General features: G+C 41.3%; 1 protein-coding gene across 1 annotated transcript in view; it reads right to left on the bottom strand.

Moving 5' to 3' along the window:
- Nucleotides 1–15,494: 15,494 nt before the first annotated feature.
- The window catches only part of RAP2A (RAP2A, member of RAS oncogene family), a 41,612-nt gene continuing 37,279 nt past the window's right edge, over nt 15,495–19,827 (bottom strand). Inside the window, exon 2 of the mRNA XM_019971645.2 lies at nt 15,495–19,314. Coding sequence (XP_019827204.1) covers nt 19,077–19,314 — 238 coding nt within the window. The 3' untranslated portion in view covers nt 15,495–19,076. The remainder of the gene's footprint in view (nt 19,315–19,827) is intronic.

Raw genomic sequence — 19,827 nt, 5'->3', positions numbered from 1 at the left:
CTGTCTTCCCGCCCTCCTTTCCTTCTCTTTCTTTTTTTAATTCCTGAGCTTTCACCCCACACCATTCTCCCTATCATGAAACATCTGAAGAGGGTCCTTCTGTAAAAGTAATCTTGACCCCTAAACTCTGAGACACCTCGTGAGTCCTTTCCTCATTCACCTCATTTAAATAAGCTCATGGTATTTTCACTGTGCCTGAAATGTGAAGCAAGTAGAAACACTTCATCTTTCTGTAATGGTCTGAGTGGAATATTTAAAACCTGCCCCTTTGCTGAAAATCCAGAAAATTATTCTATAAACAGCAGTCATTTAAGTGAATAAAGGAGTGACGGGCAACAAGACTGATAACAGAAGAGTCCCTATTATGGAGCCGATGGTATCATTTGCTCCATCGTACAGGGAGCCCTTTCTAGGGCTTCACAGGAACCCCTGGAACCTCTGCAGAGTGGGTTACCTTCATCTCAAGTACGCAGTGAATTGCACAGTTTTGCTTTCCTCTTTGGCTTTCACTTTGGCTTCCAGGGAGCTCAGAATGGAACAGGAAGGGCTCAGCTTTCAGGAGTACATGCCCATCTGGCACACATGGTGAATAATAATGTCACCTCTATTTTTTTCTGATTTTTCTACTTTATATTTCGTTTTCCCTTATTTTCTCATCAATTTTAGTGGCATGATTTTCTGCAAATCCACAAGATATAGAAAGGAGAGAGGAGTACTTTTTAAACTGACAGTCCAATTCTCAGCATGAGTGTCTCTCACTTTGCAAATTTTGGGGGGCCATTTGAATCATGTAACTGTCTTCTCTCTGCCATCTGATACACTCTTGAATCACATAAGCTCACCGAGTACAACATCAATGTGAATGTGAGCTTAAATCAACATAATAAGCAATCAAAATGGTCAGAAAAACACCTCATGTAATGAATTTCCAAAGTAAGTGAAAATGACTTAAGTATTTCCTGTATTGTTATTATTAACACTGCTATTTTATGAACTATTTTTTTCCCTTTTTTTCTGGCAGGTAATTTTGAAAAAGAAATCTAACCAAAATTTAGTTGGAAGAAACCCTTTCCCTTCATAACGCAATATAGGAATCAGTCAGAATTGAGGCTACATTCATTCTAGCTTTATTCTTCTTGTTTTAATGTGACCATGGAAACATGGATAGTAGCTAATAAGCCCCTGATGGTACTCAGGCTGCATTTGATTTTAACTGTCCTCCTGTATCTATCATTAACGTTGGGTTAATTGCAACACATAATTTACCAGATGGCAACAGTAGGTTTGTGTAATATAATTTTTTATTCAGATCTACAACAGTATCTTGTGCATAATAGATGCATTGTCTCTGCTGACTGAATGACAGTGAGGATAAAAGAATGAATGAATGGTGAATAAAACCAATCAGGCTAAAGCTTAAACATGAACTCTGGCAAGGCTGTTTAATGGAAAGGAATTCCACTGTGGGCAACTCAGAATCCTCGTTATAAAACACCTGTTCGAAAGAGAACTCAATTTTCCCTTAACGTTGCAGGTGCCAGGACGTAGCTGCAGGCTTTTGGCATTCTTGGGAACAGACATTATTTAAACTGAATCCCTGATGAGAGTCTCTGATGAGATGGTCTAAAGTTCACAGGCACTTATATTTTATCCCATGTGCCAACTGTTTTTCCTTACTCTCTGAGGATTGTAGGAAAGGAGGTTGAAAAAGAACCATATGCTTTCAAGTTGTGATGCTGGAGAAGAATCTTGAGAGTCCCTTGGACAGCAAGGAGATCAAACCAATCAATCCTAAAGGAAACCAATCCTGAATATTCATTGGAAGGACTGATGCTAAAGCTGAAGCTCTAATATTTTGGTCACCTGATGCGAAGAGCCGACTCATTGGAAAAGACCCTGATGCTGGGAAAGACTGAAGGCAGGAGGAGAAGGGGACCACAGAGAATGAAATGGTTGGATGGCATCACCGACTCAATGGACATAAGTTTGAGCAAACTTCAGAAGATAGTGAAGGACAGAGAAGCCTGCCACGCTGCAGTCCACGGGGTTGCAAAGAGTCAGACATGACTGAGCAACTGAAGAACAACAGCAAAAAAAGGAAACAAAGAACTCAGCATCCAAGCTCCATGTTATATGCTCAGGGCTGGCTACATAATTTGAGGGAAACCTAGTACCTAAATGTGAAGTCCTTTGTTCAAAATTATTAAGAATTTCAAGATTGTGAGAACAGAGCATTAAGCTAAGCGTAGGGTCCTTCTTTGGAGAAGGAAATGGCAACCCACTCCAGTACTCTTGCCTAGAGAATTTGTGGACAGAGGAGCCTGGTGGGCTGCCATCTATGGGGTCGCACAGAGTCGGACACGACTGAAGTGACTTAGCAGCAGCAGCAGCAGGGTCCTTCTTAAGTGCAAGGTCATTTATGACAACACAGGGTGCACACCCATAGAACAAGCCTCACGTATATGTTCTTAAGTCTTTTGCTGTTTCTGAGCAAAGAAAATTGAATAGGTCTGATGCAAGCAATTTTTATTCTAACGTACTGCCATTCAATAGAACTTTCCATGATGACTGAAATGGTCTGTATCTATGCTAATATATAGCCACTAACTACCTAAGGCCATTGAGCACTTAAAATGTGGGTAGTGGGACTTGAAATTTTAGTAATGGCACTGAAGAATTATGTATGGTAGTCCCTCAGTCATGTCCAACTCTTTGGAACCCAGGGACTGTAGCCCATCAGGCTCCTCTGTCCATGGAATTCTTCAGGCAAGAAGACTGGAGTGGGTAGCCATTTCCTTCTCCAGGGGATCTTCCCGACCCAGGGATCGAACCCAGGTCTCCTGCTCTGCAGGCAGACGCTTTACCATCTGAACCACCTGGAAAGCCCGAAGAGTTATATTCCGATTTTAATTTTACCTGACATAAATTTAAACAGCTACATGCAAACATGGCTAGTGGCTGCCATATGGGACATTTAGAAGTTTAATGAATCAACCGATCTACAGACAGCAGAGAAAACATTTCCATAAAGAATTTGTAGCAGTGAAATTTGTAACAATGAAAAGCAAATAATGACTTTTACGTTAACTGCTTTGGCTGTTAGCCTGCTTACCTAATGGAAAGTTGCAGAATATCTTCACTCCTAAATAGAACAAAAAGTTCCTTTAAGATACAGAACTGTGAAATTTGGAGGCGATCCCTGCCTCCAAAATTTCCTAAGGATAGAGAGTTTCCATGGCAACGAAGAATCCATCCAAATGTAATTAAACGTGAATGACGAGATTATCGGTATCATTCAGTTCTAGTACATTTTACCTTTAATTGTATTTTCCCAAGCTCCCGATGTGCTAATATGTCAGACAATATTTGTTCAGGACGGAGGCTGACAAAATTCTGTAGGAAGAAGAAATGAAGACAGTCATATTGAAGGGAGCTCTGCAGATGGAATAAAATAAGAAGAAAAGATGTGTTCATTTGCTCCTCTTTGGAATTCCTTCAAGTCAGGATGAGAAGGCCAGCCATTATTTTAGGGTTTTTTTTTTCACTTCTTACTATCACTTTTCTCCATTTCGGACCCTTGCCAGGGTTTGCTTCTGAAACGCCTCTTCCTTGAGTCCAAGAAGCATCTGTTCTGGTTCCCCAGTCGGTTGCAGGGTCCCAGCCAGTCCTGTCCATCCTTTCCGGTCCTTGTCCCCGGGCCCCAGGCCATGGCCATGGGCGGCCTTGGGAGGCCCTAGAGGCCACCATCACTGTTGTCCTGCTTTAGAAATCGGTTTTGTTATATATAAAAATTTGTAATTAAAAAAAATACACAGTGAATACTAGCGGCGTGACTGAATGAGAAGAGTTTCTTGCATCTTTGCTCTGTTTCAGTTGCAAATCACAGTTCTCTGAGTGGAGACTGAAAACACCGGAAATGGCTGAAGTGAGCTAATTTATTGCTAGAAAAAACAACCAGAGCAACCACCAGACCAGCATCATCCTCCAAAGGAAGCAGTGTGAACGCTTTAAATAGCAACTGTCCGTGTTTGGGATGTGGAGAAAATCCAGCCACATGGGGCCACGGAAGATGCGGTGGCAAAGGAGACAAAAAGGAAGGGATGTAGGGAGGCAGGGAGGAGGGAAGCGTGTGATGAAACTCTGAACTGGTTTAAGGGGACTGCTGATGTCTATCCTAAATCTCCCACTCAGTCTCACAGGATGAACTCCGAAATTCCTTATTTGCTCTGGCGTTGGCCACAGGGCAACAGTATCCTGGATTTTCTTTAGTTTGTATTGTTCAACCATAAAGGTGGCAAAAAACAAATGAACAAACAGGTGAGTCTTTGGGCAGCAAGTATTATCGCTTACATTAAGGGAAAAACCTTAACCCAATTCACTGATTCTCAGGAGCAGGGGAGTCCAATCCCCAGTGGAGGAGGTTCTCGTGTCTCAAGATCAGGGGGAAGGACGGCTTTTTCTCCCGAGGTTCACACACAGATTTGGATGCACTCTGTCAGGAGTGGGACCCCTTTCCCTTCCTTGGAGATGTTCCATATGCAATGTAGTTTTGCCTGTGGGCCCGCTTTGCATATATGAAAGACCAGGAGGCGGGAAGCATGCATCCTCTCTTCTTTAAAATGTCTGTTTCTTTTCCTTAAATCTAGAACAGTGTCGTTCCCCGACCCCCAATTTTTGTCTTTTGAGACAAACCTTTTTGCAGCAGTCAAACCTATTTTTGTGGAATGCCTGTGATGTGGACTTGCCTGATTGCCATCCCATAATATGATGCAGGGCTTCAAAGGTGGTGCTAGCGGTAAAACACACACACACACACACACACGCACACACACAAAACCCGCCTGCCAATGCAAGAGGAGTAAGAGACACAGGTTCAATCCCCGGGTCAGGAAGATCCCCAGGAGGAGGGCATGGCAATCCACTCTGGTATTCTTGCCTGGAGAATCCCATGGACAGAGGAGCCTGGCAGGCTGCAGTTCATGGGATCGCAAAGAGCATACAAAATCCAAATCAACTTTTACATGGGGATGCAAGAGGATGATTTTTTAATTCTGTCTTTCTACATTCATTAACTAGTATCCTACAAAAAGTGGCTACTCCCCTTCCTCCCTTATTTTTAGAGATATTTTAAAATATCCCTGTGGACTCTTGGATTCAGATTTTTCAACCTCTTTTTGATGGACATTATATCCTTTGCCTTGAGATATATTTACTGAATTAGTCACCTGTGAAACAACAGTCGGGTGAAATGCTCTGAGGGGATGCCTTCTGTGGTCAAGTGATTTGGGGATGAAAAACACCTACCATCTCTCTTGAAGTTGCCTAGTGTATATAAGAATATTGAAGACTCCAAGGAATTCTACAGGAAAGAACCTGCTTAATTTTGTTTAACCAGGTATTTTCCAAACTTACTTGACCATGGAATTATTATTTTTTTTTCAACACAGATGTAGTGCTTGGTGAAATACGTTTAGGGAAACACTGGCCAAGAACCAAACTTGTCATTAAATGTTTCACTAATAATATGAAACAGGGACTTCCCTGGGGGCCCAGTGGTTAAGACTGCATGCTCCCAGTGCAGGGGGCCCAGGTTTGATCCCTAGTCAGGGAACTAGATCCCACATGCCTCAATTAAGACCTGAGGCAGCCAAAATAAATAAAATAATGAATACTAGTAACAGTAGCTGTATTTCCCTTTGGTCAACAATTTCTGTATGAGTAAGTATTCTATAATCATTCCATGTTAAGATCAACTCAGCATAATATTGAGGGCCTGAAGGTCAAGAGCAACCCTGAAGTAATGAAGGATTTCTTTAAAAGAATACAGAAAATAACTATAAAAGAAAAAATTGATACATTAACTTCATTAAAATTAAGAACTTCTGAGGAGGCTTTGGGGGAGAATGAATATATGTGTATGTATGGCTGAGTCCCTTCGCTGTTCCTCTTTACTACCGCAACATTCTTAATTGACTATCAGTTCAGTTCAGTTGCTCAGTCGTGTCCGACTCTTTGCAACCCCATGGATTGCAGCACACCAGGCCTCCCTGTCCATCAATAACTCCTGGAGTTTACTGAAACTCATGTCCATTGAGTCAGTGATGCCATCCAACCATCTCATTTTCTGTAATCCCCTTCTCCTCCCACCCTCAATCTTTCCCAGCATCAGGGTCTTTTCCAATGAGTCAGTTCTTCACATCAGGTGGCCAAAGTACTGGAGTTTCAGCTTCAGCATCAGTCCTTCCAATGAATATTTGGGACTGATTTCCTTCAGGATGGACTGGTTGGATCTCCTTGTAGTCCAAGGTACTCTCAAGAGTCTTCTCCAACACCACAGTTCAAAAGAATCAATTCTTCAGCACTCAGCTTTCTTTATAGTCCAACTCTCACATCCATACATGACTACTGGAAAAACCATAGCTTTGACTAGACGGACCTTTGTCGGCAAAGTAATGTCTCTGCTTTTGAATATGCTGTCTAGGTTGGTCATAACTTCTCTTCCAAGGAGCAAGCACTTTTTAATTTCATGGCTGCAATCACCATCTGCAGTGATTTTGGAGCCTGAAAAAATAAAGTCTGACACTGTTTCCACTGTTACCCCATCTATTTGCCATGAAGTGATGGGACCAGATGCCATGATCTTCATTTTCTGAATGTTGAACTTTAAGCCAACTTTTTCACTCTCCTCTTTCACTTTCATCAAGAGGCTTTCTAGTTCTTCTTTGCTTTCTGCCTTAAGAGTGGTGTCATCTGCATATCTGAGGTTATTGATAATTTCTCCCAGCAATCTTGATTCCAGCTTGTGCTTCATCCAGTCCAGCATTTCTCATGAAGTACTCTGCATATAAGTTAAATAAGCAGGGTGACAATATACAACCTTGATGTATTCCTTTCCTGATTTAGATCCAGTCTGTTTTTCCATGTCCAGTTCTAACTGCTGCTTCTTGACCTGCATACAGATTTCTCAGGAGGCAGGTCAGGTGATCTGGTACTCCCATCTCTTTCAGAATTTTCCACAGTTTGTGGTGATCCACACAGTCAAAGGCCCAGTCAATAAAGCAAAAGTAGATGTTTTTCTGGAACTCCCTTGCTTTTTTGATGATCCAGCAGATGTTGGCAATTTCATCTCTGGTTCCTCTGCCTTTTCTAAATCCAGCTTGAACATCTGGAAGTTCATGGTTCACATATTGCTGAAGCCTGGCTTGGAGAATTTGGGGCATTACTTTACTAGTATGTGAGATGAGTGCAACTGTGTGGTAGTTTAAGCATTCTTTGGCATTGCCTTTCTTTGGGATTGGAATGAAAACTGACCTTTTCCAGTCCTGTGGCCACTGCTGAGTTTTCCAAATGTGCTGGCATATCAAGTGCAGCATCTTCACAGCATCATCTTTGAGATTTGAAATAGCTCAACTGGGATTCCATCACCTCCACTAGCTTTGTTCGTAGTGATGCTTCCTAAGGCCCACTTGACTTCACATTCCAGGATGTCTGGCTCTAGGTAAGTGATCACCCCATCATGATTATTTTGGTTGTGAAGATCTTTTTGTACAGTTCTTCTGTGTATTCTTGCCACCTCTTAATATCTTCTGTTTCTGTTAGGTCCATACCATTTCTGTCCTTTATTGAGCCCATCTTTGCATGAAATGTTCCATTGACATCTCTAATTTTCTTGAAGAGATCTCTAGTCTTTCCCATTCTATTGTTTTCCTCTATTTCTTTCACTGATAACTGAGGAAGGCTTTCTTATCTCTCCTTGCTATTCTTTGGAACTCTGCATTCAAATGGGTATATCTTTCCTTTTCTTCTTTGCCTTTTGCTTTTCTTGGGGATGGTCTTGATCACTGCCTCCTGTACAGTGTCAAGAACTTCCATCCATAGTTCATCAGATACTCTATCAGATCTAATCCCTTGAATCTATTTGTCACTTCCACTGTATAATCGTAAGGGATTTGACTTAGGTCATACCTGAATGGTCTAGTGGTTTTTCATACTTTCTTCAATTTACGTCTGAATTTGGCAATAAGGAGTTCATGATCTGAGCCACAGTCAGCTCCCAGTCTTGTTTTTGCTGACTGTATAGAGCTTCTCCATCTTTGGCTGCAAAGAATATAATCAATCTGATTTTGGTATTGACCATCTGGTGATGTCCATGTGTAGAGTCTTCTCTTGTGTTGTTGGAAGAGGGTGTTTGCTATGACCAGTGCGTTCTCTTGGCAAAACTACGTTAGTTTTTGCCCTGCTTCATTCTGTAGTCCAAGGCCAAATTTGCCTGTTACTCCAGGCAAAAGTAGGAAGTCAAGAAGTACCTGTGAAGTGACGTGAAGTCACTCAGTTGTGTCCGACTCTTTGCAACCCCATGGACTGTAGCCTACCAGGCTCCTCTGTCCAGGGGATTTTCCAGGCAAGAGTAGTGGAGTGGGTTGCCATTGCCTTCTCCAGGGGATCTTCCTGACCCAGGGATCAAACACAGGTCTCCTGTGTTGTAGGAAGACGCTTTATCGTCTGAGCCACCAGAAAGTACCTGTAGTAACAGGCAAATTAGGCCTTGGAGTTAATCGTCTATATCCCAATACAAAATAAAAAGTTTAAAGGTTGCAGAAAAAATTAAGGACTTTTGTTTATCAAAAGACACCAACAAGAGTATGAAAAGGCAAACCGCACTGGGATAGTATGTTTGCATATATATATATATATATATCCATAAAATACTAAGACCTAATACGAATATATAAGAGAAAAACAACTTGTTTAAACAATGGACAAAAGACACTAATATCACAAAAGGGTGATGGACATCAAAAAGGTACATCACAAAAGAGGAAAACCAATGGCCAATAAGCATATGATTATTACTGACCTTAGAGAAATGCAGAGTAAAATCCACGATGGCATTCCACCACACACCCACCAGAATGACTGAAGTGAAACACACTGACTGCACTAGGTATGCACGTGGGTGTGTGGAGTAGGTAGACTGTGCGGGGTACTGCCCGGATCTCCTTTCAATGGAGTGATTGTTGCCCGGATGCTTGGAGCACGGACAGCCTCCACCCCTAATCCTTCTGTGATTGTCTCAGCCGCATCTCATCCAAGGTCACAGTGACTGAAGGACGGAGGGCACAAAGGACTTGACACAAGCGGCACGAGTCACTTGGCCCGACTCGGGATAACTCTGCGGGGCCATTCTAATTCTCCCGAGCCCAGGTAGTTGTCGGCCCTGCAATGCGGCTCAATTTCCCTCTCCCTCTACCCAATCTTGGTTCCTACTGCTCCCGTCTGCAGGATCCAATCCCAGGGGCGTGTGTGTGTGTGCTGTCACTTCAGTCGTGTCCTACTCTTTGCGACCCACCCTATGGACGGTAGCTCACTAGGCCTCACTGTCCATGGGATGCTCCAGGCAAGAATACTGGAGTGTGTTACTATTTCCTTCTCCAGGGGATCTTACTGACCCACAGATTGAACTCACGTCTCTTAAGTCTCCTGCACTGGCAGGCGGGTTCTTTACCACTCGTGCCTCCTGGGAAGCCACCTGGGATCCCAAGGGCACTCCGTAATAAACATCCTGCATACTAACTCTGTTGCAGCGTCTGCTTCCCAGGGAGCCTGTCTTGTGACCCGTGGAACTTGAGTTCTCACTCACCGCTGGTTTTGGTGTGAGCCGGTACAACCACCTGAGAAAACCGTCACCTGTGACTTTATATTTACCTGGGAGAAGTGAGCCTTGTGTCTGTCTACCACCAAAAGCCATCTATGGGAATGTTCATAGCAGCATTTTTTTCTCCATAATAGATCCAAAGTGGGAACAGCGCAAATGTCCATCAACTGTAGATTAATTATGTAAGTAAGTTCATACACAGGAATGCTGTACAGCGATAAGAAGAAGCTACTGTTACACATAACAGCATGGCTAATCTCACAAATACCCAAAGCTTCTAGATACAAAAGAGCATATGCTGTGTGATTTAATTTATATGAAGCTCATGAACTGGCAAAACTAACCCATGGTGTTAGATGTCAGAATGATGTTAACCTGTGGGGTGTGGGTATTGACTGAGAAGGAGCATGAAGCAGCCCTTTGGAGGGACAGAAATAGTCTGTATTATGATGTGGTTGGTGCTTTCATATGTAAAAGTTTCCTGAATTGTACACTTAGTTTTGGGCATTTTACTATATGTGTGTTATTCTTGTTGTTGTTCAGTCGCAAAGTTGTATCTGACTCTTTGCAACCCCATGGACTATAGCATGCCAGGCTCCCCTGTCCTTCATTGAATCCTAGAGATTGCTCAGATTCATGTGCATTGAGTAGGTGATTCTATCTAACCATCTCATCCTCTGCTGCCCTCTTCTCCTTTTGCCTTCAATCTTTCCAGCATCAGGGTCTTTTCCAGTGAGTTGGCTCTTCACACCAGGTGGCCAAAGTATCAGAGCTTTATCTTCAGCATCAGTTCTTTCAGTGAATATTTAGGGTTGATTTCCTTTGGGATTGACTGCTTTGATCTCCTTGCTGTCCAAAGAACTCTCAGTAGTCTTCTCCAGCACCACAATTTGAAAGCATCAGTCCTTTGGCACTCAGTCTTCTTTATGGTCTAATTCTCACATCCACACCTGACTACTGGAAAAACCATAGCTTTGACTACATTGCACCTTTGTCAACAAAGTGATGTCTCTGCTTTTTAATACATGTCTAGGTTTGTCATAGCTTTCCTTCCAAGGAGCAAGAGTTTTGTGTGTGCTATATATATGTATGTGTGTGTGTGTGTGTGTGTGTGTTATAGGTCAGTTAAAAAAAAAAAAAGCAAACTCAAACTAAATTCCGTATTAACCCACTGTAGATTAACTGGTTTGTGGACTAAATCTGGTTAAGGTGCTATACCTGTGATACTGTCGCTTTCTAGGGAAAGTTGGTTGGAATGGGTTTAGTAAAAAGACATCCTGATTAGTACACTGACTTGCTCCCCTGCAGCAGAAAGAACCAAGCTCTAGGGCTTGGTGATCTGATGGGGGAGGAGAGGAACGCTCTAGGGTTCACACTTCTGATTTAATCAGGACAGTTCCTCCCGCTCAGATATCTACCACATCTTATCAGCCAAGATTCTCTGGGAGAAAACCTCTCTAGGGAGAACAATCTCTTTTCATGGGCAGTTAGGATAGTCTACAAACCAAACCAGTTTATCTACAGTCTGGTAAATTCACTAATTGACAGGAAATCAATCATCATTAGACATTTAAACTGCTTCATTATCAATAATTATGAACCGATTGTACAAGGAAGAAAAAAGGAATCAGATAGTTACTATTTTTTTTAAATGAATTTCATAAATACGTTTTCATTAACCTTGACCAAGAGGGATTAAATCTATAACTTAAAGGCTCAACCTTTCCAACTTCTCTGGTGATCCAGTGGTTGACTCCACACTCCCAGTGCAGGCTAGAACTTCCTCACTTTCTTACCACACAGACATGACTACGGACCAGATAAATGAACCCCTGGCTGCTTTGGTTCACCCTTTTTTGGCTTCCTAACTTGGAGTTTCTGACTTTCTTCACAGGAATTCTATTGTCTCTCTATCATATATCATTCCTTGGTGTTAGTAGTTTCCACTCCACAGTGATTTATTTCAGTTGCTATAAGTACATAGGAATCACTCATTTTGTAGAAGGGTCTTAAAAAAGAACTTTCCAGTCCTGATGTTTTTAACCATAAATCTAAAACCAAAAAATGTCTAATATCCAACTGTAGGCACAGACCTGGCATTTACTCTTCTGTGTCCTGATACATACATGCCTCTGGCCCCCTTAGTTTTGCTGTGTCCCTAAATTACCTCAGAGCCCCCCGCTGCCCACCCTCCAGGAGCAGGGAGGGCCCTTGCAGATCTGTTGTCAGCCTGAATGCCTCCTTAGGAAAGAGACATTTGCTCCAACAGCAGAGCCCCAGAACCCTGCTGTACGGCCATCCGTCCAGACTCCTCAAGCTCCTCAACAGCTCAGGTTGGTTGCATTGGCTTTGGAAAGAATGGAGCCAGCTGCAGTACCTGTAGACTATGCCCAGGACTCTGGGTCCTCCTGGGTTGCTGGAGCACTGGCATGTAAAAATAGGCAATGAAAAATGAAAGTGTTAGTTGCTCAGTTGTGCAACTCTTGGCGACCCCATGGAACATAGCCTGCCAGGCTCCTTTGTCCATGAATTCTCCAGGCAAGAATACTGGAGTGGGTAGCCATTCCTTTCCCCAGGGGGATCTTCCCAACCCAGGGATTGAACCTGGGTCTCCTGCATTGCAGGCAGATTCTTTACTGTCTAAGGCACCAGGGAAGCCCTGAAGTAGGCAGGGTACAAGTTAATTCATTCTTGCCAGTAGGCTAATTCGTATATGGTGAGGTAAAGGGAAAAGCAAGAAGACTAGTAATAGAGGCTGAATGTTTGTTCCCTCAACATTTGTGTGTTGAAACTTAATCCCCAGCATAATGAGGCTTTTGGGAGGTGAGGGAGGTGACTAGGTCATGAGGTGGACTGCTCATGAATGGGATTAGTGCCCTGATGAAGGAGACCTCAGAGGGCTGCCTTCCCCCTTCTGTCCTCTATGTGAGGACACGGAAAAGTCAGCCATCTGCAACCCGGAAGAGGGCCCTCTCTGGACACTCAATCTGCCTGAGCCTTGATCCTGGACTCTGCGATCCCTGAAACTGTGAGAAATAGATGTTTATTGGATAAACCACCCAGTTGATGGTATTTGGGGCTTCCCAGGTGGCTCAGTAGTGAAGAATCCACCCACCAATCCAGGAGACACAGGGGATGTGGTTTGACCCCTGGGTCAGGAAGGTCACCTGGAGGAGGAAATAGCAACCTACTCTAGTATTCTTGCCTGGGAAATCCCATGGACACAGGAGCCCGGTGGGCTACAGTCCATGAGGTCGCAAATATCTGGACACAGCTGAGTATGCATGCACGATGGTATTTTGTCGGAGCAGCTTGAAGGGACCAGGACAATTAAATTGTCTTTGGTATCAGGGATTATGTGTCTGTGCCTATCGGTAAGGTTGTGCCATGCCAGGTGTAGGAGTAATCCTCAGGGAATAACAGATGAGTGAGCGTGGAATGAGTGGATACCATTTAAAAAAAGAAGTAACAGTAGGAAAAAGGTGATTTAAAGTTATGAGTCTGGATCTCAACCCTGGCACTTTTATTAGTTCAGTGACCACGTGTGATTCATTTTTATTGCTTTAGAGCCAGTTTTCTTATAAGCAACATAGAATTATTTATCCTTCTTATACATGTGTGTGTATCTGTATATGCAGAGAAAGATGTCTAGAATGGTTTACATCAAATATTAACATGGTTGTTTTGGGAATTTGGAAATTGAGTGGCTTTTCCCTTTCTGTACATTTCACTGATATTTGATCTTTTTAAAGGTAAAAGTGTAAAGCATACCCCAGTCAATATAAAATTGTAATGATATGATAAAACAATGAAATCTTTCATATTTTTGAGTTTTTGAAGTGGGAGATTCCTTAATAAAAATTCCCACAGACGGAATCACATTATTGTTCAGTCAGTTGTTTTCCCCTCTAATTTGTGTGTATAAGTAGGTCTTCATATTGAATATTTCCAGCAGGTATTCTTCTACTTTTTTTCTCCATTAATCATGCATGAATCTTTAGAAAGGTAACATTAAGACTATTGTTCAAAGAAAATATTTGAAGAAATAACATATCACGTCACCTGGAAGAGCAGCAGAGAAGGCTGAGCATCAAAGAATTGATGCCTTTGAACTGTGGGGCTGGAGAGGACTCTTGAGAGTCCCTTGGATGGCAAGGTTGGTCAAACCAGTCCATCCTAAAGGAAATCAACCTGGAATATTCACTGGAGTCAGGACTAATGTTGAAGCTGAAGCTCCAATACTTTGGCCACCTGATGAGAAGGGCCAACTCACTGGGAAAGACCCTGATGCTGGGAAAGATTGAGGGCAGGAGGGGAAGGGGACGACAGAGGATGAGATGGTTGGATGGCATCACCGACTCAATGGACATGAGTTTGAGCAAACTCCGGGAGATTGGGAAAGACAGGGAAGTCTGGTGTGCTGCAGTTCATGGGGTCGCAGAGTTGGACGGGACTTAGTGACTGAACAACAACTTCAAAAAAAAAAAAAAGCAAAAAGCAGGGGAAAAAAGTTAATATTGAAAATCTAAAACCAGTTTAAATTTTCCATTTAACAAATGAAGTATCACTATGTTTTTTTCCTAGTTACTTGGAAACATAGATATTCATGTTGAGATTTGACAGAAAACAAAATTCTGTAAAGCAATTATCCTTCAATTAAAAAATAAATTAATTAAAAAAAAATAAAGAACATGAAAAAAAGTGTGCTATACTAGAACAAATGGGTGTTTGCTCATGAAAGAGGATGTTTGGGTTTTTTTTTCAGGGATTACATTTTTCACCCTTTAATGTAATATATTTTTCACGTAATAAAGTTTATTTATAGAGAAAGAAATAAGAGGTCAGCAGCTTTTTAAAGGGATTTTGTGACAATTTTCTCTGCTTCACAGGTCTCAAGAGGTCAGAAGGGTTCCCAATTGGTAGCACTTTTCTCTTTAGCTTTTTATATTTTTATTCATGGACCTCTAACAATCAATAAACAGTACAGTGTGTTAGAATTTCAAAATTTTATTTTCCAGTCACAAAGAAATTCTCCCAATTGGAAGCAGAATGTGATAGGCTTGAATACTTTACAAAGGCTTCAAATGAGATTATGAGGCCAACCAGTAGATACTTGTTTATTATACTAAAATATAGACACATTTTCCTTTAAATATTTGAGATTCTGCCTACAGTGCCTCTGTTATATTCATTCAAATTATTCTATTCCAAAACAATGAGGCTTCTAAACTGGTGGAATGTTGCCAGGAAATTTCAACACAGTTTGAAGGCAACATGACCAAAAGGCACAGTTTAAATTGGCTTAGGGAATGAATGGGCTCCTTATCAGAGCAGCTGAAGGCTGTATATAATTAACAGCATCTGTCAACATTCACAGGGCCCTATATAGAACAAGCAGGCCCTACAGCCCTTACTAAACAGCAACCTCCAGCCTCTGGTACCTTAAAAATCCACAAGACCTAAACAAAGAGACACCCCCAAGCCATCAGTGGAAGGACACAGATACATTTCTGTGATACCAGCAGGGCCACAAAGCAACTGCTAATTAATGTTAATTATCTAGAACAATTCTGTGAACGTGAATACCGTTGAGATTTCAAATTAGCCAGCTATCATCAAAAATATAAAGTACTGTTCATATCTAAACTTACTAATTTAAAAATCTTTCTCATGTTTTTATTTTTAAAAGCTATGAAAATGATCTACTAACCTTTTTAATATGATGAATTCTCAGCTTGACCATTTCTGTAAACAGAATTCTACAGCAATTTTTAGTTTTTGAAAAAATACATTTCACCCATGAATACATATAAAACAACAAGAAAAAATCCAGAGGCAATTTCATTAAATAAATTTATTTGTTAAAATAATTTAACTCCAAATACAACTGTTGAATTTGCATTGAGTTATAACTACAATTCATGTTTTAACTGAAAGGTCAAGGTTTAACAACTGACACTGTTACAAAACAATAAACTGTTGTTCAATTTTAAATGGTCAGTTGTATTAGAGCTCAACAATTAACTGTGAACTATATTTATCTCTGGGAAACCCCAAATCAATAAGGATAAGTCTGTTTCCAAAACCCACTGCAGTCATTCTTGAAACCCTGATCAAGATTTAAGAGATGCACAATGACACATTAATTAAAAAAAAAAAAAGACCCCCATAGTCTTTAACATTTGATTGGCTAAGGAGACCATTAAAGCTTACCCAAGTGCTAACACAGGACTACCGAGAAGAACAAAAAACCACAAAACAAACAAACAAAAACCCAATGGCAACAAGCGAAATAAGCACTTTCATATTCATACACATAGACAATATTCCTACTGGACGACTCCTGAAAACAAGCAGCAGACATCCTCAGGCAACATTTCTTTATATAGAAAAGCAAATATCAGTAGTTTGACCACAGAAAAGTGATGGCAACTGTAGTGATTAGAGTCAAAAGTTCAGTCCTAATTCTACAAACCAAAGAAGAAAAATCATCAAAGCACCTTTCCATAGTTTAAGGAAGATTTTATGTAATACTTTTGATCAGATGCTGGCTTGTTTTGTATGAGTTGAACAAAAAGAAAGGCATCAGTTACCATCACTATCACAGCTTAAGAGAACCAAAAAACAACAAAAAAGTTGAGACATAGAACAAAAAATCTTACAAAAAAAAATGCTGCTTTTGTATAAAAGTAAAACAAGACAAAACAAAGGAAAAAAAAAAGAAGAAAACCTTATCGTAGTAGCTAAAGAAAAAGTGGGTCTTTGGATCAAACCATAACATTTTTAAGGCATGTTAGAAAAACTTTCACTTATCTAGTTGCTATTCTGATCAGGGCATAAAATAAATAGCGACACAAGGTCACCAACTATTAATCATGTGCCAACAAATTTCATCTTCCTGTTCTTAAGCTCTGTATTAACATCTCAACAAACACATTCATTCAAGCTGAGTTATTTTCATACCAGATGAAACACCAACAGTAAGAGCACACGAGGGTTTCCAAGTTTCTGGATATATTTGATGCTTTGTCACTAAATACGCAGGGCTGGGTGGAAACACTGATCAGGCAGCCATATCAGTTATTAACATCTTTACAGTAAAAATAAAAACAACCACCTTATTGTCTGACATAAACACATCTAACTAAAACCCAAATTTTTAGATAATCGTTTCCACCTTATATCCTGCCATACCTTTCACATTATTTAACTTATTTTTGTCTGCATAGCAATCCACAATGTAAAACCGTAAAATCTTTATAGATTTTTTATATGTAATCTTACTTGCCATAAATTTCTACTAAATATGGAATTCTAAAAACCAGAATCATTCTGAGAAGTCAGAGGCTTCAAAACTCAAACAGTGCACTAACAAATATTTCTCTTTCAGTTGATAAAAATCATACTTCTTGAATCACTGACTTGTCTACATGATTGAGTCAAATCACCTTTTACATGACCAAATTTGATGCAGTAAAACTGGTTAGAACTTTCTGGCCTATAAAAGGTGCTTCATAATTGGGAATTATTCAAAAAATTATATTGAAGAATGCAAATATTCACAATTCAAAGACTTTTGACAACCATGCCTGGTTTGACCCACACATCTGTCTTCTCATTTATGAAAAGTACTATCCACCTTTTTTCTCTCCTCCAACATTAACATCAGTTTACTAAACACTTGGGGGGAGGGCTAGCAATGATTTCAAGAATGTATTAAAAAAAAAAAAAAAAAGACAAAAAAAATGTTTTTGCTCCATGGTATTCTGCAGGACAGATTCTCAGTATAGGCAACTATCTCTGACTTGTGCCAAATTCTTCAGAACATTAACGCACGTGCACACGCAAACACACATTCTCACTCAGTAACACACGTAAGACCCAAGGTGACTTGCACAAGAGTGTGAAACCGACAAGAAATTTGAGGCGGTATGCAGATCACAGGCTCAGTGATACTGCAGTTCTGAAGGCCAAATTCATCTCCAGAGGATCAGCTCAAAACACTCTCTTCGGCATTTTATAACTCTGAAGGTGGTTGAAAACCCTTCTGCGCTTGATTGTAAAACTTATGAATACGTTTTTCCTGTGCCATTAGTCATGCAAATGATAAATACTTGGCGGCTATAAAAACCAAAAATGTCAGGGCTTGAGCACCTTTTCAAGACAAAATATTCACTCTAGCTTTATTTGCCACTTCAGTAATCAGGGCAAAATTGTAAGAAAATCTTTATAGAATTTTCCAGGAAAATTAAAGGGTTTTTTTTTGTCTCTTACCTTCCACTCTATAATTTCTGTTCTACTTTTAAGCCCCAATTATTTCACATGGTTATTCAAATTTTTTTTAATGCCTGCAATAAAGCTCTGCTATAGAAAACTTGATTTTGAAAGCAGGTTAGCCAAGAATCACACCACAACCATAGCCCTTAAAGGCAAGAAGGAATTTGCTGCTTTAACGAACATAAAAATGCAAGATATCGGTACTGTCCTGCGAGGTTTCTGCAAACGGGAACATGTGGATGCAACATGGCTTCATTTTCCTTACACGATGGTACTAGTTCATCTACTGGAACGCTTCTCGTTAGTAAGGCTAGGCAATCTTTTTCCATCACAGTTGCTTCCTTCTTGTTCAGTAAAGTAACAAAGACCATCCCTGCTTGGTGAACAGAGGGGTGGGTCTGGGGTTTTAATTTGACTCAAACCCTTGTGAGAGTCTCCACTTTCTGGGCAAAGCAGGTGATGACATTCTAACATCAGGCTGTATTTTCACCCAACCTGTGCTGACTCTGGCTCTATCAGAGACTGGTGCGTGAGTTAGTTCTGTGTCACAAATTAGGATAACATCTACAATTAAGCATCAACTTTGAAAAACAGAAGTGTGTCAGCTGAGCAAAGAATCTCTCCCTGGAATGCTGTCGGCAGGTCAGCTGCTATTACTTCCTTGATGTGATACATTGGTTAGAAGCACTATCTCAGTTCCTGAAATTCAGTACTCTGGTAGGAAAATATTTCTCCTTGACTCATCTATTTTTTTTAAAGAAGACAAAATATTTTAATGGTTAAGCGGTCACAGGAATTCTTCCGGTTTCTGTCCCGTGATTACTTTTAACGTTGACCATAGTTGCTTCTGTCAACTCAAGTGACAATGCCATCATAGCTTTCGAAGGAGGTCGCCCTGTGGATCAACTGGGCCACGACGCCTGAAGTTGCAGGTGCCTGGAGGGGACTGAGGACGATGGTGAAGACTGCAGTAACTGGACCCAAAGGTGACTCAGAGATATCAGCTGACAATCGCCGCTTGGCTCTGAAGGACAATCTGCTGCTTCCCTGGAGGTTCACACCGCACACCCTGCAGGCTCCATGGTCGAGCAGGAGAGGCTGGTGTCGCCTCCAATGGTGGGGGGCGGGCAGCCACATGTCAGTGCTATTGTATGTTACACGCGGAACAGCACGGGTCGTCCTTGTCGGGCTGTGCGGCATAGTTCATCTGCCTCACGATTTCGGCGAAGAGTTCGTCCACCATGGTTTTACTCTTGGCCGATGTCTCCATGAAAGGGCAGCCCCATTCCTCGGCGAGGGCCCGGCCTTCATTGGAGGACACCTCTCTCTCACTTTCCAGGTCTACTTTGTTCCCCACCAAGATGACCGGCACTTTCTCATACCTAGGAGAGAACAGACACGGACACAGGGGTTGGAGACGTTAGCACAGAGCTAGACAGGTAAAGTGGATTTTCTCTTTTTTCATGATATACTACAGAGTCCCTTGGACAGCAAGGAGATCCAACTGGTCCATCTTAGAGGAAATCAGTCCTAAATATTCACTGGAAGGACTGATGCTGAAGCTGAAGCTCCAATACTTTGGCCACCTGATGTGAAGAACCGACTCATTGGAAAAGACCCTGATGCTGGGAAAGATTGAAGGCAGGAGGAGAAGGGGATGACAGAAGATGAGATGGTTGGACGGCATCACCGACTCAATGGACATGAATTTTAGTAAGCTCTGGGAGTTGGTGATGGACAGGGAGGCCTGGTGTGCTGTAGTCCATGGGATAGCAAAGAGTTGGACACGACTGAGCCACCGAACTGAACTGATACTACAGATATTCTCCTTAGCTACATGAAAAATTATTTGCTCCAGTTGGTTTGACATTGGCCAGAAGGCATTTAGAAGCAGC

The sequence above is a fragment of the Bos indicus genome, chromosome 12 (assembly GCF_029378745.1).
Source record: "Bos indicus isolate NIAB-ARS_2022 breed Sahiwal x Tharparkar chromosome 12, NIAB-ARS_B.indTharparkar_mat_pri_1.0, whole genome shotgun sequence".
NCBI classification, from domain to species: domain Eukaryota; kingdom Metazoa; phylum Chordata; class Mammalia; order Artiodactyla; family Bovidae; genus Bos; species Bos indicus.
The sequence above is the reverse complement of the archived record's forward strand: the minus strand, read 5'-3'. Positions and strand labels throughout refer to the sequence as shown.